The sequence below is a fragment of the Sparus aurata genome, chromosome 7 (assembly GCF_900880675.1).
Source record: "Sparus aurata chromosome 7, fSpaAur1.1, whole genome shotgun sequence".
In the NCBI taxonomy this organism is placed as follows: domain Eukaryota; kingdom Metazoa; phylum Chordata; class Actinopteri; order Spariformes; family Sparidae; genus Sparus; species Sparus aurata.
The window spans coordinates 10874392-10900880 of record NC_044193.1 but is presented as its reverse complement, the minus strand read 5'-3'; the positions used below and the strand labels follow the sequence as shown (position 1 = coordinate 10900880).

Below are 26489 nucleotides of genomic sequence, written 5' to 3'. Positions count from 1 at the left end.
AACTGAACTAAATCCAAACGCGATATTCTACGTCAGCCAGGAAAATAAGATATTTAAGCCCTTACCACCAGGTTTCCCTTCTGTATACACGCCGCCCCGGAGCCCTGGATAACGCTGTCCAGCACCTGCACGTCGCTGCTGGGGGAGTTGGAGCAGTTCCTGCGGCCTTGTCGGATCTCCTCCTCGATGTCTCCAAACTTGAAGGCGCACAGAGCGGACTTTCTGTCCCCTTTGGAGAACACTCCGAACAGGTAGGGCTCGGGGCTCCTCCCGTCGTCCGCCTGGATCTCCGCCTGGTAGACGGACAGCAGCCGGTTGTAAATGTTCCCGTTAAATCCGCACTGGAGAGGCATCTGGATGTAGGACTCGGTGAGCTTCCTGCTCTCCGGTCCGGAGGGTTTCCGCGGGTTCTCGGTGTCCAGACAGATCCTGGCGAGGATGCTGTTGGGCTGGCTCTCCTTGTGGCCCATTTTGGCGTCATTATTAAAGGCGATGTAGGAGTAAGTCTTCTGGAGGAAGGCGAGCACGAAGTTGAGCTTGTTTTTGGTTTTGACCTCTTGTTTGATCTTGAACACGTTATCCTCGGAGGGGTTAATGTCATAGGTGAACAGTCGGGATAAATCCTGGATGTTCAAGGAGCGGATGGCGATCTCCGGGGTGTTCTCAAAGCGCAGGTCCTCCTTGCTGTGGTTCTTGGGGAAAAACTGGGTACCCGCCCCTGTGTAAGTGGCCCCGACGAGGAGCCGGGTGTTTCCCCCGTGGCTCTTGAAGATGAGCCCGACGGTGGACGCGTTCGGGTGATTGGCGGCGATGTTGAGCATGCTGGGGAAAACAGTCTTCTCGCCCTGAGGTGGGAACTCCACCGCTATCTCCGAAATGTTCTCCATTTTCCGGAGCTCGCAAAAGCCCTGGTACACGGATCCGCACACCACCACGACCCCCTGCTCTCGGTCCAGCTCCAGGAGCTTGTTGTGGTTGTCAGTGAGGGATTTGGGATGCTCGCACGGAGCCTGGGGCAGCTGTGGCGCATGGCACAACAGGTTGTCCTCCACCGGTCCGGTCCTCTTCTCCACCTCGAGGTTCAAGGTCCCGTTCAGCTGGTAGATGCTGTTGACGGTGGCCAGGTAGACCTTCCTCGACACCGGGTCCACCACGAAGTTATTGGTGTGATTTGGAGACGCGAATAACTGTTGGATGTGCAGCGCGCTGGCGCTCCGACGCGTCTCCAAAGCCAGGACGCCGAGGAGCAGAACAGCTATCTCTATCGAAGGAGGCATTTTTCCTTCTGACCGGCTTCCGCGTGTTCTGTGCCGAGGGGTGCATTGAGCAAAGACAAAATTGTGTGTTTGTTCCTACTGCGACAATCCGAGAGGAAAGGCTGTTTCCTGCTCAACGCCTGAACCCAGAATGACGCGATAAGCGAGTCGTGCTTCCTTTACAGGCTGCCTCCTCTGTCCCTCTCTGCCCACTGTGCAGCTCAGCAGCCTCTCTCCTGAGGCGCACTGAGCCACAATCCTCGTTGACGTCTGTGTGATCTGCCGCCAACATCCTATTAGAGACAAATACTTAAAGTTGATTTGGTGATGCGCTTTTTCTGCACGACGCGGAGCCCGCAGAGGGGAGATCAAACTTGCTCGGAGTCTGGTGTGAGTCGGGCTCGTTCAACAATTGATTAATACAAATAAAGCATTGATAAAGTGCGTATTTATGTGGAATGTGGACTTTACAGAGAACAGGGGCGTCAGCTTATTAACCCCGAGGAGCCTCCGTGTGACACCTCCTCCAATCAAAGCGCGCAGTCAGACCACTCTGCTGTGACTGATCACTGAACAATGATCAGATGCGGCTCACTGAATTATTGGAGCTGTTCTGTCCCCATGTCATCCCCCCCACCCTTTTTTGTCCAGCTACATTTGAAACTTATGAAATATGTTCTGATTCTTCTAAATGACCAAACTTCTTTAATGTGAGCTCGTTCTGCCGTATGAAGTTTTAATGACCATCACAGGCTACTCGATGAATCTCCGCCCCTGCGTGGTTCCGCTCATCCCAGGGTTAATGACGGGTCACCGTCCCACCTCCTACGCTCCCCCCAGCCCCTCAGCTCTCAGATTAGTTCTGCAGATCCGGAGGGTTCCGTTTTGGGCACATACGGCACGGTAAGCACCGTGAAAGTGCTACCAGATGGGCACATCAGCGCACCTTTCCGGGTTTTGACATTCACATCCATCCAACATAGCCTTCTTGCGCGCTCCGCCTCATAAATATTCAGGCGCAACACATGCGCCCCCCCCCCCCCCCAAAAAAAATGCACGAATATGGTTAGCATTTTTTTTGTCTCTGGGTGGTGTGTGTGTGTGTGTGTGCATATGCTCACAACTCTGAATAGAAATGAATGGTCCCCCTAGTAAGGGAGACGACAACGAGTGTGTCAGACACTGCATAAATCAGTTTGCAGGCGAGCCCGAGAAGTGTTATCTCTGAATACATGCAATAATTAAAGTTGATGCTAAATCGTGCGCAATCGCCTGTGCCTATTTACCGTGGACTCCTCTGGGGACCCACTCTCTCTCCCTCCTCTCCGTCACCACTTGCCGCTCTCACTGGGGCAGATAAGTGCGCCCCGTGTTTACCTTGGCGCACAGCCATGCGCATCAAATCTGGCAGCGGAGAAAAGGAGGAAAAGCGCTCTGATAAAGTGCAACATAATGACCCCCCGACTGCATCGCACAATGACGGAGCCACCGGCAGTCTCAGCACCGGGGTCCTGCAGGGATAGGGCTCAGTGTGGGTCAAAGCTGTCAGCATCAGATATCACCGGCGAGGTGTGACTGCGTGCTGCGGTTTGCCGCTGCTCAATCAAACATTCAACGGAATTAGTCTCTCTCTCTCTCTCTCTCTCTGTGCATATGTGTGTGTGACTGTGTGAGTGAGAGGGAACAGTAGAATAAGGTGTAGTAGACGTGGTCTCTCCTGTGTTTATAATGAAAATATTGTCCCTGCTGGCCCACTCTTTGGCAGTTAGTCTGCGGTTAAAGGGGCCTTCCACCCAACCTGTTTCCTCCGTGATAAGAAATGACACCTCCTTGCGTTCAGACCCGCCACCACCACCTCTCACCCCCACTACTCCCTCACCGCAGACCATTCAACACAAATTAAACACAGCCCTGCAAAGCCATGGGTGGAGTGAGAACATCCGAGAACATACAAGGCAACAGATCTCCCTCTAGTGGGCACACGGCGAGCCTGCAGGAGGTGACTCCAGATCACAAAATGAGTAATAACCCCCCCCCCCCCCCCCCAAAAAAAAAACAACAGCACACATTAATATTAAATCAAGCAAGTCAGTGTTAACAAACAGCAATGGCTCATGGGTAAGTCAGGAATGCACTTTATTTATTCCACACTTAGAAAAGGACATCAGAAGGCACTGGAGTGGTTTAGCACACAACCCTACTTCAGTTGTTACTGCAAGGTCAAGCTAAGGTCGAAGGTCAGCTCACTCTCAACCTGTCTGCTGCTCCTGTGACGGCAGAGCTGAAACACATCTCTAAACCTACTTACTGCCATTTTCAATCGCGTGTTCGGCTTCAGAGGAAATCAATTTTATCGACGTTTTGATGAGAAATGAGCTAAAATCCTCTCTCTGGGTTTGATCTTGAGAGGAGGACGACAGTGATCCTGACCTGAGTCAACTCTTCTTGTCCCACCGAGTACCGCCGTCTTGCGAGTGACAACCTTTGAAGTCTCTATCAAAGGTCTCTCTCTCTCGAGCCTCAGCCTGACCTACATGTTATCTACGCGTGTGCTAAAGTGCAGCTGTACAGTTAGAACGATCTCGCTATCGGTTAGGAAATCAGCGTCTCAGCTCGAAATGCGGGGTGAACTATTAAAAATGTGCAAGGTCATCTGGAGTCACGATTGTGAATTCTATTCTAATAGTTTTTTTTTCCCTTGCAAAGGTTAAGTCAAAAAGATACAACCTTGACATCCAGGCAAGACATTCATGACATGTGAGAATAAAAGCCCGCACTCCTCCTCTCAGATTGGACCCTTTGGGTGCTCAGGCATCCCCGGGTAGACTAAGATTTGGCACTAGGTGATCACACCATAAGATAGCGGTGCACTTGTAGAAAAAGAAGGACGGCTACAGAGAGAATAAGCGGGCACAAAGTCTGATGAGCAGTACAGTATCACGTACAGGCAGTGTGCATTTGACTGTCATGGCAGTGGAGACGACTTGCACTGTAGATATGAAGCAGCAGCATTCCTGTTCCAACTGAGATGGAGCTGGATAAGCACCAGTGAGTCTCTTTTCCTAACCTGATCACATCAAATATGGCGGTGGGGAGGCAATTATCCTGGCAAATTGGTTTTACTTGGACAGTGGCCTTTAGCCATTGATTTTTAAAAGCAAAGTTGGGTCATATGTCATTTTTCGTAATGAAAACATGCAGCATTGTTTACATGTTGCACACACACTGCAGATGCTTAACAATAACCAGATGTTCCCTCTGTGTTCCTGTGCTGCTGCTGCTGGCCCAGTACGTCTTTGTGTTTAATTCATAACCTTGTCTGTTAAACAGTTCCTCTTGTTTTACTTTAAAAACAAAAAAAAAAGGGAATAAGTAAAAGCATGTGATCTTTTCTATTAGAAATGGTGAGGAAGCACAAAAAGTCTCTTGTCTGGTCAGTCCTTCAAAAAATGTTCCATTTCATCACAGCAACAAAACAGGAGCAACTCCCAGGAAGGTTTTCAGCCGTGGCTCAAATCTACCAATCACAGCTAGGTAAGAGTTCACTTCCTAAAGGCAATCAACCACATTATCACATTTGCATGTCTCTACAATTAGACTGGGCCTTGAGGGCGAACAGCCAACCCAGTTTCCTGACTAAACTCCCCTTCATGTAGAGCGAGAGGAGCGTAAATGCTACATGGTACTGAATAAAATAACATTGAAAATAAAAATAATATTATTAGAAATAATACATTATAATTGATTAAACTCTAAGGATAAAAACAGTACGATGTTGCGTTCTGTGAGGTGTAGCAACGCAACAGTTCATGTTCAAGAAATGTAAACAGTCTCGTCCTTCCTAAATGACAATCATGAGTGTTTTCAACTCTACTCTTCCTCTTCATGATTCCAAGCCGTGTCCGAATGTCTTCAGCCCAGTTTTTCAGAGCCCGGCCACGCAGCCATCCTAGTGGCAATCACGTTTTTTTCAAACTTCCTGCACAAACGGCAGCTACAGTAACTTCGCCTGGTGTCAACAAAGCAACACGTGCTGGCTTCAATCTGGTCATCCCGGTGGCTGCAGGGCGCGGTGCGTGTACCCCGATAGAGCGTCCCAGTTTCTCCACAAAAAGGCCAGCAGGAGGATGAGGAGGAGGGTGGAGAGCGAGCGCGAGCGCGTCTTCATCAGGGGGACCACGCAGTTGGCCACAGTTGAAACAAAGACCAGAAGGACAGCCATAAGGGCCAGCAGCACATTGATAAGTTTTCCCAGGAGGGTCCGGGCCGTGGCATTTTCCAGCCCCTCCAACTGGACGACCTGCTGTTGCTGCTGCTGGAGCTCCATCTTAGAGATCCTGGTCTGACACGCCTCCAACGCCTCCTGCAGAGGACAAAGAAAAACAATCAGTCAGCAAAGTCACCTTCTCCAAGCGCGTCCAGACACAATTAAAATAATACCCATGTCAATCAATACTGGACACTACTGTTTTAGCGACGGTAGAATTACAGGCTGTTTAGGGACGAGAACATTTAAATTCTCTTTTCATTTTTATTTTCACGGGGTGTAATTGTCCATGTTTCAGTCTCAAACCATCGCAGTGCGGGTGTGTGCAGTGCCTGGCACTCACATCATGGCGGGAGCATATATCAGCGGGCGAGCATTTAACCATTCTGATCGCCTCTCTGATTCTGTAATTGGAGTTAATGTGCCTAAAAGCTGTACTCCAGCTGCCATTTAAAAAAAAAAAACAGAAGAAGAGAAAATAATAATACAAGGCGAAGAAGACGCATCTCATTTCTCTATATTTTGCCTCCTCGTCTGCTCTCTCCTCCATCCTCCTGCCTGTGACCTGAAAATCGATATTCGCACGCCATATTGAAGGATGTCTCAATTCCCTAAAATGCTCCTTGAGGCGAGAGGAGCGTGGAGAGAGAAGGCAGCTGTTCCAGCAATGAGTGAGGGTGCAAAGGTGCACCCGTGACCATCCGTGACGTCCTTTTGTATTCATCATCTGTATTAGTTATTTAAGGTGACTTCATACAGATGGTTGACATCTCTTTAAAATACAGCCCTCAGGCGTGGATGTCTGATTTGTTTAATGCCTGTTGCCTCAGCTCCTCTCTCCTCATGTCCCATCCTCTACCACCCCCTGCTGTTGGGTTAAAGAAATGCAGTCAAGGGGCACTTCAGACACGCAGACGAACACACACACACACACACACACACACACACACACACACACACACACACACACACACACACACACACACACACACACTTAAGCCCCCATAGGCAACAGGAAAGGACAGAAGTAATGTGTATCAACAACAAGGAAATGCCTCTGTTGTGAACAAACATAGAAGCAGATGGACTGGCTGGATTCTCCGTCTCATCTTCCTGTTGACAGTGTCAACAGGAACAATGAGATAATGCCTTTGACAGTTGGGAGGGCGTGTGACTACTGCAGACTTTGGTAAATGGACTTTGGGCGCTTTTCCAGTCTTCTGACCGCTTAAAGCGCCTTACAACACTTGTCATATTTAGCCATTCACACACACATTCGTACACGGGGGCTGGCATGCAAGGTGCTGATCATCAGGAGCAATTTTGGGTTCAGTATCTTGGTCAAGGATGCTTCAATGTGCAGCTGGGGGAGCTGATTCAATTGATGGATGAGCCCCTCTACCTCCTGAGCTACAGCCGCAACCACTTCCACCTCACTCAAGACCGACACTGTGACACTTCTTCAGTCTGAGCAGCCTATATTAGCTTAATACTAAATAAATTAGAAAATTAGAGATGCTGACTTCAGTGTAGCAGTTTTTATTTTCTCTAAATGAGAAAATAGAATTTAAAGAACATATATAACGTCGTTTATTAATGTTATTATTATTTGAATGTTAAAAACTCAAAAATGTACCAGTGTACCATTTTCACAATAGTTCAGAATTATCTTAATATTTTTGTTGCTCAGGCCAACAGAAGCTACTCTAAATTAATCAGCGGCTGCTGAGCGTATGAAGGGATTGGGTTCATCACGTCGGCTGTCAGGTCAGGGAGCACGGATTAGTAATGCCATTAAGTGACAACAATAGCATCGCTTCAAAAGTAAACTTCTGACAAAGGCACTTTGGAATACGACTACTGCACACTGGCAAACATCACAAGACAAAATGACGTTATTATATTAATTTGAGTTTTAATATAACTTGATTTCATTTTCGTTATTTGCTACTACAATTATTAAATTTTTAAAACCTTTTTTATATTATAGAAAAAAGTAAAACAAAAAAATCACAATTAAATCTGTTTTAAGTTGCTTATTTCTTTAGCAAAAGGTAGGTCCGAGGCCGAGTCTACTGAAGCACCTGAGGACCCACTTTTATTCTCCTAGCTCTTAATTGTATTTAACGTTTTTATTTTATTGGGTGCACTGGGTTTTAAATTATGGTTTAAATTGCTTTGTTTTTAATCTTGCAGTATGACTAACAATTGCTATGCACATACATGTTTTATCCTCGCCTGTGCCTTTAATTGTGTGTGTTTATCAGTTTTTTTTGTAACGGCTTCGAATGACACAGCCAGTCAGAAGTGAGGACAAGAAGTGGCCATTAATTTGAACACTTTTGCTTTAACCTCTAAAATTTCTTATCACCTCTTCCTGACAAGTCATTTGTGTTGCTGACAGCCAGCTTTGGAACGGCCAATTTTGAGCACAATGAGAGAACAAGAAGATGTCATTCGGACTAAGCTGATTTTAATAGCGGTTAATGTATTTCTGACATGAGCTGTGTGCTTGCGGACGTCAGCCTGACAGATAGACAGACCTGAATGTCTCTGGCTCTCTCGTACGACTGGTAGGCGATCTTCTCCTCCATGCTGGCCAGCTCCTGCTTGAGGTTGAGGATTTCGTTCTGGTGAAGTTCTGTCAGGTCGTTGAGCTGCTCCTCCAGACGCTCACACCTGAACACACAAACGGGAGGAAAACAGGCACGTGAGAGTCTGCGACATAATTGGCTTAAAACAAAAGAAACACATGCTGGAATTAGTCGAAACAGACCCTGAAGGCATCTGACCACATGGCACCTGACTGAACTGATGACTTGCCCTGACAAGATTAGGACATGCTTACTCATCTGCTGATCCAACCGGCCAATCAGAGAGAGACAGCAGGATGAGACTGGCCAACTGGAGGTAGTCAGCAGGAAGAGAGGGCTCTATACTGCTGTTTATTTTGGCAGGCAGATGCATGTGAGGACCACATTGGGCAAGAATAGATAAGAGAGTGCCCCCTGTATATGTTTGCCTCAGTTTGTTTGCTTTTAAATGATATTTATATTTTCTTTTCACATGATCAGAAATTCCAAAGAAAAGCAGCAAATGTTTGACATTTTTGCTTGAAAAAGAAAAGACTGAAAATATAATCAGAATGATTGTCGTTCAATTGTATTTCAATTGATTAATTTGACCTGTTGTTGCAGCCCTTGTCTGTCACATGTCAGAAAATAGTAGGTGGAGATAATTGTGTTATACCAAAGCAGCGATGTCTTCAAAACGGATGTATATTTAGATCACTGTTAAAGAAGACTATGCAGCAAGTATTTTAGAAGATTTTTGCCTAATAAAAAAAATCCCATGCTTATCAAAATAGTTGCTTATCGGCTAACCAAAGACATGATTTGTAGCTCTAATAAAAGACATTTGAAGCATTTCTCATTTCTGCAAAGGATGGATTCAGTCTGTGCGGAGCTATTTAGAAACATGATTGCTTTATGATTTATTATTCCCAGCAGGCAGGCTGAGAAGTGGTCACTCTGTTCTGTTGGCTATTATTTTCGTCCTGGAGGAAGAACACAGGCCGCTCTGGTCTTGGATGGACATTTTAGGGAGAAAAATGCTTGTGTTCCTTTCGCTATGTGAGCGACTCGCTATATCCCCCCTGCATGCCCCTGTTCTGTCGTCTTAAACTCTGTGCTCTCCTGTCAGAGCGTTCGGGAGGAATGGGAGGGCTGTTTTTTTAAGGCCAACTGCCCACAGACAGACCAGAACAAAAGGCTGCACAAAGACGTGGGAGACATGGGACAAGGGCTGAAATAACACCACAGATCTTCTAACTTAGAGGACACAAGTACTGAGCAGGTGTGTCTATCATTTTGCACAATTTAATTGAGATGCTGTCTCAAAATAATAAAAACAACATTTTCTTGGAAGTTACATTTCAGCAGTTTGAATCTCAGTTCAAAGATTGAGTTACTAGTATAGTAATACTGTTTAAGGGAGAACAATAAGACCGCCACTCAAAATATGCATCATGCATGTGACACTGGCACATAAGTGAGTATTAGAGCAGCACCTCTCTTTTATGAAGAGGAGGTCAAAGTCAAGGTTTTGTTTTGATAAGTGCTTCATCGAGAAAGAGCAGGGCGAGTGTTGCTTTTTTGATGATACAACAATATGATCAGTATGGGTTCCTGTGTGTGTGTTTCCAAAAATAACTCATAACTCACTGATTACACACTGTTGGATCATTAGGTGTTTTCTTAAGCGTCACTGGATATTGTTCAAGATTGTATGATACCACATCCTCTGTTTTGCTTTTACCTGAAGCGTTCCTCCTGCAGAGCTTGCATAACAACCGTGTAGTCTCTCTGATAGTGGCTCTTCAAACCATCAAGGCTCTCCTCTAGCCTCGCCTGGCCCTCCCTCAGCTCCTGCACCTCCTGCAGCAGCATGTCGAGGCTCGAGCTCTGACTCCTCTCCAGTGTGTTGCCCTTGGAACTGGGGGGGCCTCCAGGGGCCCCTGTGGTGCTGTTCGCCCCTGCTGAGCCTGACGTAGCACTAGAGCAGTCGTCCTCGCTGCCGTACTTGGGACTGGGTTGGAGGTGATGCCCAGCGCTGCCCAGCGAACGCCCGCCAGCCCCCGTCACACCTTCTTCCACTGAGGGGTCGTCCAGAGAGTCTTTGAGCGAGGGGATGTTGTCAGCGCTGCCGAATTTGTGACGAATCAGCGAGGCGATCTCCCGCGGTTTGGAGACGACGGCTCCGGCAGCAGAGTGGGTGGCCTGGGAGAAGCTGGAGAGGCCTCCCTTCACGCTGTCGACCACGCCTTCGCTGAAGCCCGTGACTTTGGCTCCGACATCCTTCAGGCCCTGCTGCATGTCCCGCAGAACATCCTTGGGCTGGCGTGGGATACCGTTGTGCTCCACTTCCCGCAGCTTACGGTGGTAGTGCTCCAGTTTCCTCTGCAGCTGCTGGATGGTCTGCGCCGACTTCTGGTTCTTTTTCTCAAAAACCTGAAAGCCACAGAACAGGTTCTTCATTAGTCAGGGGAATAATCATTACACTGAATTAATGACCTCACTCTAAGGTGAGTTTCTTCTCTACCTGTGGGGACAAACAAACTTGACAAACAGGTTTTAGTGTCATTGCACAGAAATTTCCAGCCTAAAAATAGAAGACAATCAGTCTCCTTAATAAACACAAACAGTTTCATAGAGTGCGGCGGCTCCTCATTTACCTGTTTGATCCTTGTGCTTTGCTGTTTGTCAGCATTGTTGGCCAGTTTGAGGTACTCAGCAACGTTGTCATCCCTGGCTGTCTGCTCGATCTTAATCTGCTCCGTGAGCTTGAGGATTTTCTGTTGCAGCTGGGCGATTGCCTGCTTAGTGCGCTGAGGATCTGGGGTGGCATCCTCACCTCCCGGGAACGAACCGTCTGCCCCACATGAAACTGCCAGGGGTGTTTGGCCCAGCCCGCTCACCTCCAGCCGGTCGATCTGAAGAAGACAGAGAGGGAGATTGGAGTGGGTGAAGGGTCAAAAGAGGAAATTGGGGATGAACGTGGAAAACAAAAGAGGTGGGAGAGGGAAGAAAAAGTGTGAGCTGCATATTGCGGGCTCTTAGTCATTTTGCTGACACACAATAAAAACAGAGGCTTCTGCATTTCTGCAGCCAGTCGCCTGGGTGGAGGGCATTTTCAGACAGTTAAAAAGGCCACTTGCGGTCAGCTTCCCCGAAGAGGAAGGTGCAAGATGTTACCGTTTCATGCAGGGTTCTTTACAGAGAAAAGAAAGTAGAACACAAAAAATAACTCATGGTTTCCAGCTTGTCCATACACGGCTCCATTCTTATTTTTAAACATAGTTTTACTGTAAACATTTAAATGTTTTAAAAAGAAACGCTAAGAATGTATGCCTTCACTTTAGACTTTCACAAGCTATGACTTTACTGATACAGGACTGAAGCTTTCGTTTGTGCTTTGAAATGAATATTTAAATTTTATTTTTATTAGTATCATTCTCCATCTTACCTCATGCATTTTCTGTATTCTATTCCACTCTCCTTTTCATCCTATTTTTACTACTATTATCAATGTGGGTTTCATTCTCAACCCTACTTTACATTAATTATGGTATTTTTTTTCTTTGATGTAAAGCACTTACACTGACCTGTATTTCTCGTATGAAAAGTCTCTCTAAAATCATTATTTATTATTGTTATTATTCCTTCTTCTTCCAGCTGTGAGTTCAGAGCTATTTGCGAACTGCAGGCCTCATCTTCTTTTGTTAAACAGGCAGCAACAGAATGAAAACAGTAGCAGCCAAGTCCAGTTTTGTTTGTTTTAGAGAACAGATATGAGACAAGACTGAGAGGATATTAGATTTTTGTTTACAACAGTTTCACAGATTAAGAATATTTCTGTGTGATGCCTTCTCAGATACCTGACAGATTTTGTCTATAAGCCACAAAACACCTGTTTTTTAAAAAAAAACCAAAAAAAAAATCTGAATTGGATTTTTCCTGTGTTTTTTCTACAACCAGATAAACTCCACCTGAGAAGATGATGAACCTAGCACCTTCAATCACAGGCAGCTGATGTGACTCATTTCCTCAGACACCTCAGGGGAACAACAGGCAGAACATTGTGGGGGGGTTGTGATAAAAAAAATATTCGTCTTGTCGTTTTAACATGCACACAGAATAAGCAGCTGGAGCCGACAGTGCACCACAGGACCACGGGGGGGGGGGGTCTGACGCGACCCAGAAAAAGCTGAGGACCAGGGGGGGAAGAGCGAGAGCAGAGGAAGCTTGGCGTCCATCAGTCATACCGGTATCACCTCTCCATAACAGGTCATAACGAGGCTCACCTGCATGCGCAACAGCATGACTAACTGATGACGGACACCAAAGTCATCAACACACATACACACACAGCACAACGCGCCCGGGACGAAACCACAAGTCCAGATTACACTTCCATTCCCTCCTCAGAGAAATTAAACCAAACTGACCCTTTCTCTCTCCCTCTCTTTCATTCTGTCACAAAAGCGACCTAAGCGTGCGTAAAAAAGCGGCTCACCTTTCCGTTAGTCAAGCGGAGGAACTGTTCCCAGTGCATTGTGTCAGGAATAAAAGCGAGCCTTGTATTTTCATCTGTCCGGACGCTTCAGTGAGGTGAAAACAGCTCAAATCAAGCAGTGCGTTAAATCTCCGCGCCCGGTTTTCCCTCAAGTTTCGCCGGGTCCTCCTGCCGCTCCAACTCGCCGGGCTTGTTGTGAAAGTTGAAGCGCACCTGGGACTCTGTCAGCTGGGAAGCCCCGCCCCCTGCCTCCCCTCTTCTCCCCTCCCAGCTGAGGGATGACTTCACCCTGTGAGCTGCACGGCAGGCAGCCGTCAATCAGCCGGAGCAGAAATAGCTCCAGTGTCAGGGACTTTTTCATTTGACTTCCCAAAGAGCAAAACACACGAATATTAGCACAACTCCTGATAACACACACTACTAGACCTACAAGACTACAAGTGTTACCTCTGTGTCACACTTCTCCGATAATTAATTTTACTGGCAAAGCGTGTTGACTCAAGTTCTCTGTAGCAGCAACTGAGACGCCCACATTAACTCAGGTACAGTGCTTGGGGCCAATTTAGAGGCACTTGAGTTTCACGTGAGGATTTAATACTTGAGAATTATAATAGTAAAATACTACTTTCACACACATTCCAAATTAATAGTATAAATATATACATAACAGAAGATTATGGAACAAGGGGGATGGCGGGGGGGGGGGGGGGGGAGAGAGATTCAATCACTTCTTTCTTGGCCATATGTGAGCGGAATAAGACATGAAAAATGACACCCTTCCCCTTTTGTCTCGGTTGCCTATACAAGCCCGATTCGTTGAAGGTTGTTTAATGCTGCTGGACTGTGGATTTCTTTGTGAAGGACGGGTTGGATTTTCTGCGACAGTCGACCAACAGAGAGCAACAGTAGCTGCTACAGAACTTCTATATGCTATGGAATATTTTTTATATGGTGGCACTGCCACTTTTAGTAACGTGGATCCTTCTTCCAGTGGACCATATTACAGGACAATACAGACACAGGCATTAAAAATGTTAACATAAAACTATTACATACATGCAAGAGCTGGACAACAAATTGTCTAAATACAGGTTACAGTATCAAGTTGAATAAAAGGCCACAGGGAAGACTGGGAGTCTGAGCCCAGATCTGAAACTATATCAGCTCCCGGTCTTTGTGTCTGTGCCTGTGCTAGCATACAGACAGGAGCACCAGAGGGCAAGAAAAACCAGTCTGACGTCTCTTACCAGCACACACATTACACCTAGCCAAAGAGGGCACATTCCTCTGTGCACTGGGAAACACTACAGATTTGGCAAATCATTAAACATTTTAGGTTATTTGGTTTAGGTTAAAAGAAGCTGATTTCTGTACAGCAGGGCTCACATCCATGAGTCGTTCTATGTTCTGTAACAAATGCTGGGTACAGTAATCATTGTTAAATCCTCTTGATGGTCAGCCAAGCTGATCAAATGAATCAGAGGACTGGAACAGCCTGCCGCGCCGCTGCTGAGAACTGAGACGTGACGTTTCAGAGCAGCACCTGGCCTGTTCTTGGCTATAAACAAAACAGTATTAATAGCTTTATGATGGCGGGCGTGAAAGAAGGGCCCGTTTCATCTATATGAGCACCACAGTGAGGATATGTGAACATGTCACAGTTTGCTCTCACCTTACAGACGATTCAATTACATGAATAACTAAATGTGTGCCCTCTGAATGAAGATATAGATAAAGAGGGCAAAGGACGTGTCTACTGAACCCTGAACTGGAGTTACCTGCAATACAGAGTAGATAGGGGGTTTAGATATTGTGATAAGAGGACCTAGTGACCAGTACACACTGGCACCAAATCAACGCCCTGTCACTGATCAATAAAATCATTGTAAGCTGATTTTTTTCAGTTACGTAAACAAAGGAATCACACAGCTGGTCTGCCAGGTGGTTTACCTTCTTTTACAGCTCTACAGACAACTCATTTACTGCTCCTTGTCTCGTCACTGCACAGTTATGGTCTCATTTTCACACAGACTCATGCTGTTATGCTGCCACACATAGCAAAGCAATGCTTCATCCCTGATGCAGATAAAAAGTTCCAGTTAGCGAACAAATTGTCTGTAGGATCAGTGTCATCCCCCAAATGGTCAAGTTTTTCTGGGACTAATCATGCATGTAATTAAAGATGGTGAGCTGACGGATTAGACTAATTTCCCTGGGTTAACACAGCCAAACATGTTGATGTGCTGAGCCACTGGAGCAAGAAGCGACAGGCGCTGCATCACTGAAGCTTGTGCAGCCTCACGGGGGAGGCTGAGAATGTGTTTGTAATGGGGGGGAGGGCTGTCTGATCTCACTCTGATTATCAGTAAGAAAGACAAAGGGGTCTGCACAGACCTGTCCACAGCCCTATGGCTTCTTGAATGCCCCACACCTTTAGTTAAAGGAGTCTGGTCTCACTCCACCCATGTCTCAAACTGGGTCTGCCTGCTGGTAGGCCCCGTTGTGCAATGTGCCTCTGATCCACGCAAAACTGGTTAGAGCCGTGAAAGGGCAACCCTGATTTACTTTAGATCCATCAGAAGCCTGGGAAATGCCCAGACGAAACCTACACACTCAGACCTACAGTAGGGTTGCTGCGGTGATGAAATTTTCCCACCGACTACAAAGCTTCTGAGAACAGTGGTAATGCCCAGCACACCGGGATGCTCACTGTCTGTAGAGCTCTGTGTTAATTTACTGCTAATGCAAATCGAACATTTTTCCTACAGCTGCACCTTCACATTAAAAGCATTCAACTGGTGAAACTTTGAAGTAGGTTAGTCACAGGAAATGCAATGTGTTCAGTGAGTTTAGCATTGCTGTTGATTTGATGACAGCGGATTATTTTGAAAGATGAAGGCAACTATTTTTATTCATTCTGTGGGAGTATATTAACAAGAAGGAGCTGTTAGATGAAGAGCCACGAGCAAAACGCTGCACACCTCCGATTTCTAAGCAAAGGAACCAACTTCTTTTCCTCATTAAGATGTAATATATAAGAATTGCCACCTTTCGAAGACTAACTGCTAAATACTGCTAACTGTGGCTGCCGTTAGCTAGTTAGCTCAGCTAGCCATGCAGACAGTGGTCCAGAGTGGGAGTTTGGAGCAGTATTACAAGGCTAACTGGTAACTTCAATGGATACCTCGGCAATGCAATACTTAGATGACGTAACATTACAACTGTTGTTTCTTCCCATTTGGTTTATAATTTCAGGTAATTTTTGAACGTTTCGTACTTTTGGCGGCTTTTAAATCTGCTTTTGCTTTTTGTTTGCACTGCAAGGCTCTGCCATCATCTTGTCAGTCAGCTGTTGTTGCTGCCGTATGTTATAAGTGAAACATGAATTCTGCTATTCTTTGCTGTGACTCGCTGCTGCAGCAGTTTGTAATTGGAGCATCTGTCCTCCGACCAAGTATAGATTTTTAAACAATGATGATGGGCAAAATATACATGTGGTGTATGTCCGATCAGCTCGTAATACCAGGAGGGCCATCTACTAAGGAAAACTTATCATATGGCCATATGTATGTCTCACACAAAAAGGCATTTGGAGAGAATTACCGAGCTAATGTTGTTAGATATGCATCACACATAATTAGATCGAGGCAACAAGAACATCTTGTGCTGCCCCATCTCAATCTTTCTCAGCCACACAGGACACACATATGCCCCAAATTCCTGCACGCTCAATGTAGGTCATAGAGCAGAAAATGGCCTGATGCTGTCATAACACCATTTCCTATAAATTTTGGATGATTTCTCAGTTCTCTTTTCCTTTGAGCTTCAGACATGCCATCATGTTTAATTCTGTTTCCTGTTTAGTGTGCTTGCTGTTTTGTCAGATGACTCAGGTGAGATCCTGTTTAGTTAAATTCGAGATGTTCTGATAGCCAGAGTGGAAACAGACACAGTCTTAAGCTCCTTGTCACACAATGATTAATATCTTCACCCCAACAAGGTCATGTTGAATGGAATTTGAACCACAGTTCATCTTTGTTTAAATATGCATGGGGTTTTATACAATGTGTTTGAGATTGAAACAAGATCACCATAATACTTGTTATGTTCTAGACTTATAGCTTATATAATGGTGTTTAACGCGGTATTTAGCGTAAACATGGCAGTCATAAACCTGAGCATTGAGCTGTGCTGTGATTGTTTTGGATATAAACATCATGGTCTGCAATGCCTGTTATCTTAGCTTCCATTTTCTTTTACAAAAAAAAGTTATGTTCTTGATGGTTAAGGTCAAGTTTTTGAGTACAAATGTACAGTACCTTGTTGGTTGTTATGCCTCGCATTCCTGCGTGACTGTGCACCATCATCTGTGATGTCAGCTCAGGTTTCTTGTGAAGCAGCGACTTCACGTGCGGAGATGCAAGAGTGATACTACCTTGATACTGTAACTTCAGGTTTCCCTCTGGGAAATCTGTTCTGCTCTACACCTCTCCTATTACAACTGAACTATTCAAAAGTTGTAGCACTGATATGTCAGGGCATATCGAAGTTTTAGCAGCTGAAGGCTGGGTTAGCCGTCTCTCCGACCCCCCTTATCTACAGAGTCCAACATTCATGTGGGACGGGACTTTGGATCCATGATGGACATAAGAAACATGGTCTTTAGGTGCCAGCTTAGTGCTGTGTCTAAATGATTTCCGTGATCCGTCCACCTGTAAACTATCATTTTGCATTCGAGGCTATCTTCTGTCCGTTTATACCACCTGTATATCTCTGACCTCATCATCAGGGAGGTCAATCATCTCTGACTGACTGAACACCCACACCCCTGATTAGTTGGTTTGATCTTTAAACTTGCAGTCTGGTGATCAGAAAGTGGTTGTCACAGCAACAACATGACAGTAGTGATACAGATTATCAAACGGATAAAAATCCAGTTTGCATCTGAAGGTGTGTGGAACAAAGATGACATAAGCAGACAGTGAAGAGCTTGTTCCTTATTCATAGTTATTTCAGTGCACGGGATAAATCTGTGGCATATCTTAAACCCAAACTTTTTGTTTTTTTCCGCCAACCTCTTTTCATGTCCTCATGGTTTCAGTTCCCACCCAGCCATGCCAAATTAAGCAGTGCTGAAATTGACACAAAAGAGATGTTTTTAATGGAAATCCGCTTTTTGTGTCCTTTAAGGGGACCCAGTGTGGCAACAATGTCCCCCATTCACTGGATATGGAAAATTACATAACGTCATGCTTGACGAGAGGGAGTTTACTCAACACATGCACTTATGAATTAGCTGCACACATAATCATGCACAACTCACACACACACTCACAGACACACATACAGCCAATGCCTGCCCGTGCATTTCCTAAGGAATTCAGAGGGTGTGAGAAAAGCCCTTCGTGTTAACATCCAAAAGAAAGAAACACACATCAGTAGCTGAGGGTGCAGGTCTGGAAAAAAAAGAGAGAGAGAGAGAGAAGGAGAGAGAGAGAGAGAGAGAAAAAACAAAAACAAAGGCTTTTCTAGGGCCCGTTTTTGAAACAAAGACTTTCAATCCCTGCGATTTCGAGACAAAATCCTTTTCACACCACAGACTGGTCTCCTACCAGATTTTGTGACGTCTGAGTCTCTGAAATGCCTTACATGGACTCAATGTGGTACTGTATTTGGTCACAACACACAGGTGAGTAGCCATATACTGTAAACACCACATCAATGTAAGGACTTTCACTGGTTTTATTAATCATTAAAGAGCAGGTGTCCCAAACCCTACAACAGTAATGGTTAAAATGATGACCACACACACTTTATACAGGTGGAGACTCACAGTGGTGGCGAGGTGTGGAGAGGTTTCAGCAGTTACCAGGTTGAGGATGACCTCCATAGCGGGGAGATGCATGCGCACGGCTTCGGCTGGAACTTCGTTGGCTCTGTCTATCTGTTTGCGTGTCCCTCGGGAGACAACCATAGCCGGGGGAGATGAGGGGACGAGCTTGGCCTTGGAGGAACCCACATCACTCAGGACACTTCTCCCGAACAAAGTCCACTTGACTAAAAGTCCACCGGACAAAGACTCCACTTAGGACTCTTTGGAATTACTGGTGGCTTAATTGAATATCCAGAATTCATAGAGTGCTCTGTCCCTCCAGCAATGTGCCATGACTATTGACAGCCGCAGAGTCTAGGGAGAGTTGTGCTGCTGGTTCACAGAGCAGACGCTCCTCAAAGCCCACGGCCACGCTTCAGTGCTAACACACACTCCACAGTGCACGGCAACCAGCAGACAGCCTATGGAACACGTACGCGGTTCACCAAGCACGACTCCCACGTGCATCGGTGGGAGAGCGAGGACTCCTCTGAAGCAAAGGGTCCCCTCTGAAGCGGGTGTGGGGTGACGGAGCCGCGGCGGTTAATCGGATGAAGGCTAGCCGGGTTGGATGGAGGCAGGAAGAGTTTACTGTGAATTTAAGTGTTCAAAGAATCCGTCGGGGATAAAATCCTCAGAAGGGAGAGAAAGAGAGGCAGAGACCCGGAGGACGGATGTGAGGGGAGCGAGGGAGCAGACGGGAAAAAAAGAGCCCACCAGGAGCTGTCAGTGAGAGGGAGACGGAGCGAGAGGGAGCAAAGGAGTGAGGGGTTGCGAGAAAGCTTTGTGAAGCAAGGGGAGGGGGGGGCTTTTCTTCTGTTGGAGTTTTCTAGGCCAGCTCAGCTCCAAAACAGTGGCTAGCTCAGGCAGAAAGAAAGGGAGAAGAATCTTGCGCTCCCGCCTTTCAATTATCTCACAGTTTGATTGTCGCAGCCAATCAGTTTCCTGAGCGATCATGCTGTAATGAATCACCCTGAACTGCCTGAACTGTACTTAAATGTGCTTAACTGTTCTAAAAGTGGCATGTTTTTCTGTTTTTTTTTGTAAACCAAGGTTGTATAACATAAAGTTCACACATGCACTGCAGTGGACAGTTTAGATTTAAGGTGGAAAAAAACTTGAAGCCAAGGGTAAAAAAACACAGGATTACACAGTCATATGACGATTACAAAGCTGCTATTCAAAACTGTGCATATGTGTGGACACATGACCACAATCTAAGAGTACGTCATCGGTTACTTATCCGCTGATGAAAGAAGTGTTTGAATAGCCTTGTGATCATTTTTACTATATTGCTGAATAAATAAAATAGTTACGTTGAGAGAAAACTGTTTGTCAGCACTGATTCTGGTTTATTGGTGAAGTGGAAACAGAAATGATCCACTACAACATTTTCAATTCCAGGCTACTATCAATGTCCAGTGGTTCACAGCCAGATGGTCACCTTCGCTACCTTAAAACACATGCAAATTCATATTACAAATACACCTGCAAACAGCATTTTACGAGCTGTGGCCCATTGTTCTCCACGATAAAGTCAGGGGGTTTGTGAGCCATCACTTCCAAAATTGCACAAACCAATTAGGGAGAAAAAGCAAAGCAGGGAGCGTAGGGGGTATGGCAGGACAAGGGCTACTAAAGACTTCTGTGCAGAAGCCGACAGGAGGGAGGCAAAGAGGGGAGCATGAAAACAGGCTTTAATGAGAAAGCGGGAGGAGTTAGGGGACCAGGAGAGAGGGAGAGGGTAGGATTGAGGGAAAAGACTGCTTATATAATAACAACTCACTCTCAGATGGAAGTGGAAGTGTGTGACATGTTGGTTTGACCTCAGTATTGAATCGAAAGGGACACATGGCAGCAGGAGTGGTTTAAAGTCCGAGCGCAGTCATAACATTGCAAAAGGAAAGTCCAGAAGGTTTAGCTATTCAAAAGCTACACATCACTGAATCTAAATACTTTTTTTCAATTTGCTTGTAACACACACACACACACACACACACACACACACACACACACACACACAAACATAAACACACAATCAATGGCTTTAGGAGGTGAACAATACATTCAACTTAACAACCAATCCTTTGTACATGTAGGTACGACTTTCAGTAAGTGGAACTCATGAAAGAAAACATTTCATTAATGCTCACCTATCAAACACTACTTGGTCATTTATACCCCCCAAAGTATATGGCTCTTTCCTTTTCAACACTGCTAGTTAGGCCTCTCATTCTTCAGAACTACCAACGACAGATCCCCCCACATTCTCACCTTGTGCATTCTCCTTTCTACCATAAAGCTGTATTGTTTATATTGATTCTTCAAAATATGTTATGCTTGAGACAACCTTATGGTTGTTTTCTTCATTTCTTGATTCTTTTTAAATGGTAGGGGTTTTTTTTGTAGGCCTTTTTTCTTTTTATTTTCTAAGTTTAAGAGAGGAAGGTTGAGGTAGGAACGGATGGGATGGCAGTAGAACATTCTTGGGTTCAGTATTCATTCATGGGGAAAATATATGAAGAGATTCTTTTTAAAAAACATTATACAGTCATTTAGCTTCGTATAATGTTATTACTATAATATATTGTGTAATACGGAGAATCTACATTGTGCTTTTGTGGTATTTGTAGTTAAAAGTCTTCACAGTTTATACCATTAGTGAAATAAGTGTCAAAGTGTTTTTAATTCATAGCTCACCTTTCTAAACAGTAAAATGCAATGTAATCGCACACATTACAATAAGTGACAAAAGAACAATTGCCAAAGCAAACAGAACAGATCTGGTCACCAGTCAATCAAAAGAGAACGTGGAGGAAAAGAGTACAAAGTACTTCAACAGAAAAAAAAGGGGGGAACAGGAAGCAATGTGTAAATAAACTCAAATATGACCTACAGGATAAACAAAGAAGCACAATTTCCCTAAAGGTGTAAAATGTAAGAAGTCTAGTTTAAATCAATAAAAAATAAAAAATAAAAATAAAACAACCTAAAGTTATCAATAGAATGTGAAGCATTAACAGTTTTAACCCTTTATCAGAGTCATCTATGTATTGTGTTGCAGAGATCTACTCCCCCAGTGCTCCGAGCTCCAAGTCAGAGGAGAGTCAACTATTAGCTGGGCTAGCTAGCTAGTACCAGCTACAGTTTGCAGCAGTTAGTGGTTGCTCCACTGAAATGCATCTCCCTATTTGTTTGGAGTATGAATAAGGAACGTGGCAAATTGTTACATACTGCAACTTTAAGAAAATAGAAATCTTTTCGAGCCTTGCAATTAAAGATTTGAAAAAGGCAATGTCAGCGAGCAACTTTAACCATTCATTTAAAACAGACTTTGTAGTACTCCACTCTCAGTCAACAATCTGAAGGACCAATGAAGGCTGCTGTTGCAAGTCCAAATTGTTATTTAGATAAACCTGGAGGTAGCAGAGCAGTGTCTCTTGTTAAGCACAGCTTGGGAGATCCTGACAATGGTTAAGGTCACCACTCTCCAATACAAAATAGATACCATATTACTTCAATCTTAACAAGCTGAAAAGTAAACTGTTTAAATTGTCTAAGTCTGAACTTCTGAACAGCTGCTGGAAATGGACCACGAGTAAACGTACATCATACAGGAACTAATAAAAGTTAAATTAATTGTTGGGTATTTTTTTTTCAGCATATTCGATTCATGTGTGAAATATGTCATTAACATCATGTGTCAATTGTGGTGCAAGACTGAAGTATTAGATTGTCATGGTACAATCCCGGTGTCACAGTATCATGGTATACAATTACACAATCATTGTAATGAGTATACTCAGTTACAGTCACCTTTAAGGCAGTGCAAACATGAAGGTTTTTTTGGTTTAACAACACTTTAGTGCAGTTTTACAAAACATTCTGTCCTATACCCTTTTAAATAACACCAATACAGTAGAATTCAATACCATAGATAAACAGGTGCACATGGTATGACATCCGCCAACTGCTGCAACCTTCCTGTCCATCATTAGTCACTTAGGGGAATCCCACACTGATTCCTTTCAGACACTCATTCTTCACCCTGCTCTTAGTGTCACTTCAGCCTGAGGCTAACTCCTCTCTGGATGCTTTGTGGCCCCCAGCAGCTCCTGTCAGTCCAGGAATACTCAAGCTTTCAGGGTGACTCAGGAGGACATCTATACAAACTCTTTGGCAGCCTGCTTTAATAACATACCTAAAATAGCAGAGTGGCTCCGCAATGACAAACTCACAGAGGGGGGTATTCTCATGCCTGGGCAAGTGACTGATGTTCGCAAGCTACAAAGAAAATTGAGATGTTGGCCTCAAGGGCCTTTTCTTTAAAAAAAACCTTATTAGTGCCACATTTGCTGTTCAGGGAGTACAGAATGAACAGCTGCGACCTGTCTAAGGTGTTATTTAGAACAGCAGAATTCATGCTGGCTACATGTAAAATAAGATGGCAAAATAAGTCTTGTTTGCCTTATTATGATTACATTAGAAATTCCAATTTATACATTAACTCTCAGACACTTCAATTTGTTCCAAATTTTAGGGTAAGATCTGGAGTGATTATACATCTTGTTAGTGACGGCCCAAAAACTGTGCGTAAAATAAATTAACTGTCAAATTTTCTATTTAAGAATAGAGTTAAATGTACATATTTTCAGAGAGACACATCTGGGATCTGAGTTGTGTCTCTGTCCTAAAACATGTTTATCTGAGTTGCATTACAATGGCAATAAAGTTCATTTCTAGGATTGATTTTTGTGGTGTCTCATTTAATGGGTTTGACGCAGATGTGCCTTGCAGACAAAACAATTTCCTAATTTGATGAATAAATCACATACACAACAGAATCTCTCTCTCTCTTTCTCTCTCTCTCTCTCTCACACACACACACACACACACACACACACACACACACACACACACACACACACACACACACACACACGTGCGCATTTTATGCATGTGTTTAGCGGACATGACCTGCTGAACTGGTGATGTATGTGGCCAATCCAGAGCAGGCATGCTTATCTAGTTATACAGTTTGACACACCCAGCTGTAGGACTTTAGGCTACTGCAGTATCATGTTATCTATAGTTTAGCAATTCCTATTTAAATGAATAGGAAAACAGATTATGTATGGTATTCATGCCAAAATAACTGTCTAAATCATTTCGACAGTGTTGCATTCCACAGATGTTATGCAGACACATCAAACTTTGGCGGCTGATGACTATTTATTGGAAATAACGGTTGTTAAAAAGTCCCCATCTACTTCATTTGTTTAGGAAAATGCTGCACCACTGTTCCAGCTGCTCCAGATATGTTTTGTGGAATATGAAACTTTCCATCTACATGGGGGTGAGTACATAATGACTGAATTTTCAGTTTTGGGTGAATTGATCCTTTAATTAAGATTAAGCTTGACAGATCTAAAGCTAGTGTTTTTCTAATAATTTCTATGCCTTTCGAAATCACATATGGGCTTCCAAAAAATACCTGTATTACTGTTGACAATAAAGTATTTTGAGGAGAAAGGCAGCTTTTAATATGATGCAGGGATTATTTAGAGAATGCTTGGCACCTGATTAGGATGCTAATGAGCCATTTGAGACTTATGGCTGATTCCAACTTCACCAACACAGTAAAATGTAACAAAAATCCGATCTGTCACACACAATATTTTCTCCGGTTTAAAAATAGAGGCAGTGTACACTTTGAATTGACAATGCCCGGACTGATGAGCTCACACGTGAAGGCAGAGGCAGCAGGATCCTCAATAATACATAATACTCATTGTCATTCGAGGGACAGAGCCTGATGCTGAACTGAGGCCAGGCGGGTTCCACACGGCCAAAACAGTTGTAGAAGAGTCCAGAAGAGAAAGGTCTGACCAGCTCTGATGTAACTGGAGACAGAGTGAATAGAGCAAACATGTTACAGAGAGTACCATATAGAGAGTAGGAGTAACACATAAAACTTGAATTGAATTGGGGGTGTGCGACCACCACAGTCGCCTCCATGTGATCGTAAACTGCGATGAGTTATGCCGCGGCACTGGTTTGGGGGTGCGAGAGGTTACATAAAGGCAGAAGAGCGAGAGCTTTGTGTGCACGGACTGGGGCTAATTCAAGCCTGAGAGAGGAGACAACCATGACTCGGGGCTCAGGCCTTGGTGAACAATACCTTCCCAATAAAAAGAAGCCCCCTGTCCAAGCTCCAGCATAATCAATGGCCCTATTAGCAGTTACATAAACCACTGGGCACTTTATACACAGAGGCCATTATGACTGGCAGGGTCAGAGAGCGTGAAACATCCTAGTAGCCAACTCCAATACTGGCATCCAAAAGAGCCAGGCAGGAAGGAAAACAAACAAACGATAACAACAACAACAACAACAACAACAACAACACAAACAATTAGGTGTTCTCTGTCCCATCTCCTGTCTGGATGCAGATAAAAATGAACAACATCAGTTCTCCGTCAGACACTTGAGTAGCACATTTTCTCACTGTGGTATTTAGCTACTCTGATGAATCGTCCAAATTCTGAGATATTCAGGAATTGTGTGCAAATATGGATTCAGATAGGTCTCGATACTCATTAATGTATTTTGTGATTTATGTGTAAATGACTCTCCACAAACACGTTTTTACACAATGCGCACAAAAATATGTATTGTTGCATATAAAAGTAAAAAAAACAACAACAACCCATGCATAAAATAGGTTTACAATTGTATTTCTCATGCATACTTCTTTAAAATAAATGAAACAGGATACAGAAATATAAGCATTCAAAAATATTTGCATGTATTTAGAACTTCCTGTCATGTGTAAGCTTCACTGCATTTGTGTGGGTGTTTTGAGACTTCTCATCCGAGCATTAGCATCTGCTTCCATACCCAAAGAATCTAGATAAGGCATTCGAACATCACCAACATGTTTTTCTGGAAGTAAGTATTCCTGTTAACTCTGCACAAGCCACATACTTCGACATCTGTATTGCTGTGTTCATTGGAACTATATTCTACTGAAAAAATGCTATAAAAACCCTGAAGCTGATCTATGATAAATACACAGTGGGTTAAAATCATGAAAATACAGCACATGTACATGAGGGTTTGCTAAGATACTGTCTAATGTTTGAACCTTTGAAAATGAACGCAGCATATCTGTAGTCTTTTATTGCCTGTGCATTTTGTAAGCGTAGGATGAAGTCACTGGAAAATACAAGTATATGACATGCCAATTTACCTGATGTGGAGTTAGACCAATAAACCGGTGGGCCGATATGTAAGCTGATATCAAGTCATTACCTCAGCCAAGGTGATTGTGCTTTCACCTGTGTCTGTTTGTTTGTTGGTTGGTTGGTTGGTTGGTTTGTCAGAGGAATTCCACAAAACTTGGAAGAAGAATGGGTTCCTGCCCAATATAAACCCCATTAACTTCTGGAGCAGATCCGGGTAAGGGATGGAACAAAGATTCTTTTTTCTCACTTTCTTTCTCACATTTTGAGATAGTGTTCTTTTTGACATTTAAGTTAATTTCTCAGGGAAAAATGCATGGATCTTGATGAAAAAAATATGCCATATTGAGGTGCCTGGTATCAATAAGTGAGTATAATACAATAATCCTATATCTGGTGATCTTAAATTAAGTCATGAGGTAATAAGAACTTCCACTTCAGAAATGCCTGAGGCACAGTAGGTTGGAGGCAATTTTGAGGTAAAAGTACACCCTGCTCAATACAAAGTGGGTTTGTTATTTGATAATATGCATCTATCAGATAGCATGAAGGAGCATGAATGTGCAGTTGATGGTGTGATATGAAACTTATATTGTGGATAAATGGGGTGAGACGAAGTGTGCATGCACAGCGGAGAAATGTGTGTACATGAAGGGAAACAGAGTGGGTACGTGGGTGGAAACATTTGTCCATTGGTGCTGAATGGTATTTGTTGGAGCTGCTTCAGTTTATACTAAACCCATCCTGGTTATGCAACATGGAAACAGACAGGGCAC

General features: G+C 44.1%; 2 protein-coding genes across 18 annotated transcripts in view; both read right to left on the bottom strand.

The window, feature by feature from the left end:
- plxnd1 (plexin D1) overlaps positions 1-1707 on the bottom strand; it is a 70033-nt gene extending 68326 nt beyond the window's left edge. Inside the window, exon 1 of the mRNA XM_030424253.1 lies at positions 66-1707. Coding sequence (XP_030280113.1) covers positions 66-1277 — 1212 coding nt within the window. The 5' untranslated portion in view covers positions 1278-1707. The remainder of the gene's footprint in view (positions 1-65) is intronic.
- A 1668-nt stretch (positions 1708-3375) lies between these two features.
- tmcc1a (transmembrane and coiled-coil domain family 1a) overlaps positions 3376-26489 on the bottom strand; it is a 48897-nt gene continuing 25783 nt past the window's right edge. For 14 of the 17 annotated variants that reach the window (XM_030423098.1, XM_030423100.1, XM_030423102.1 and 11 more), the window contains 4 exons: positions 10757-11014; positions 9841-10532; positions 8067-8202; positions 3376-5619 (listed from right to left, as the gene is read on the bottom strand). In XM_030423098.1, coding sequence (XP_030278958.1) covers positions 5305-5619; positions 8067-8202; positions 9841-10532; positions 10757-11014 — 1401 coding nt within the window. In that variant the 3' untranslated portion in view covers positions 3376-5304. Of the gene's footprint in view, positions 5620-8066; positions 8203-9840; positions 10533-10756; positions 11015-12597; positions 12809-18430; positions 19280-26489 lie in introns of those variants that run through there. The other 3 variants (XM_030423106.1, XM_030423107.1, XM_030423110.1) reach the window with 3 other exon arrangements.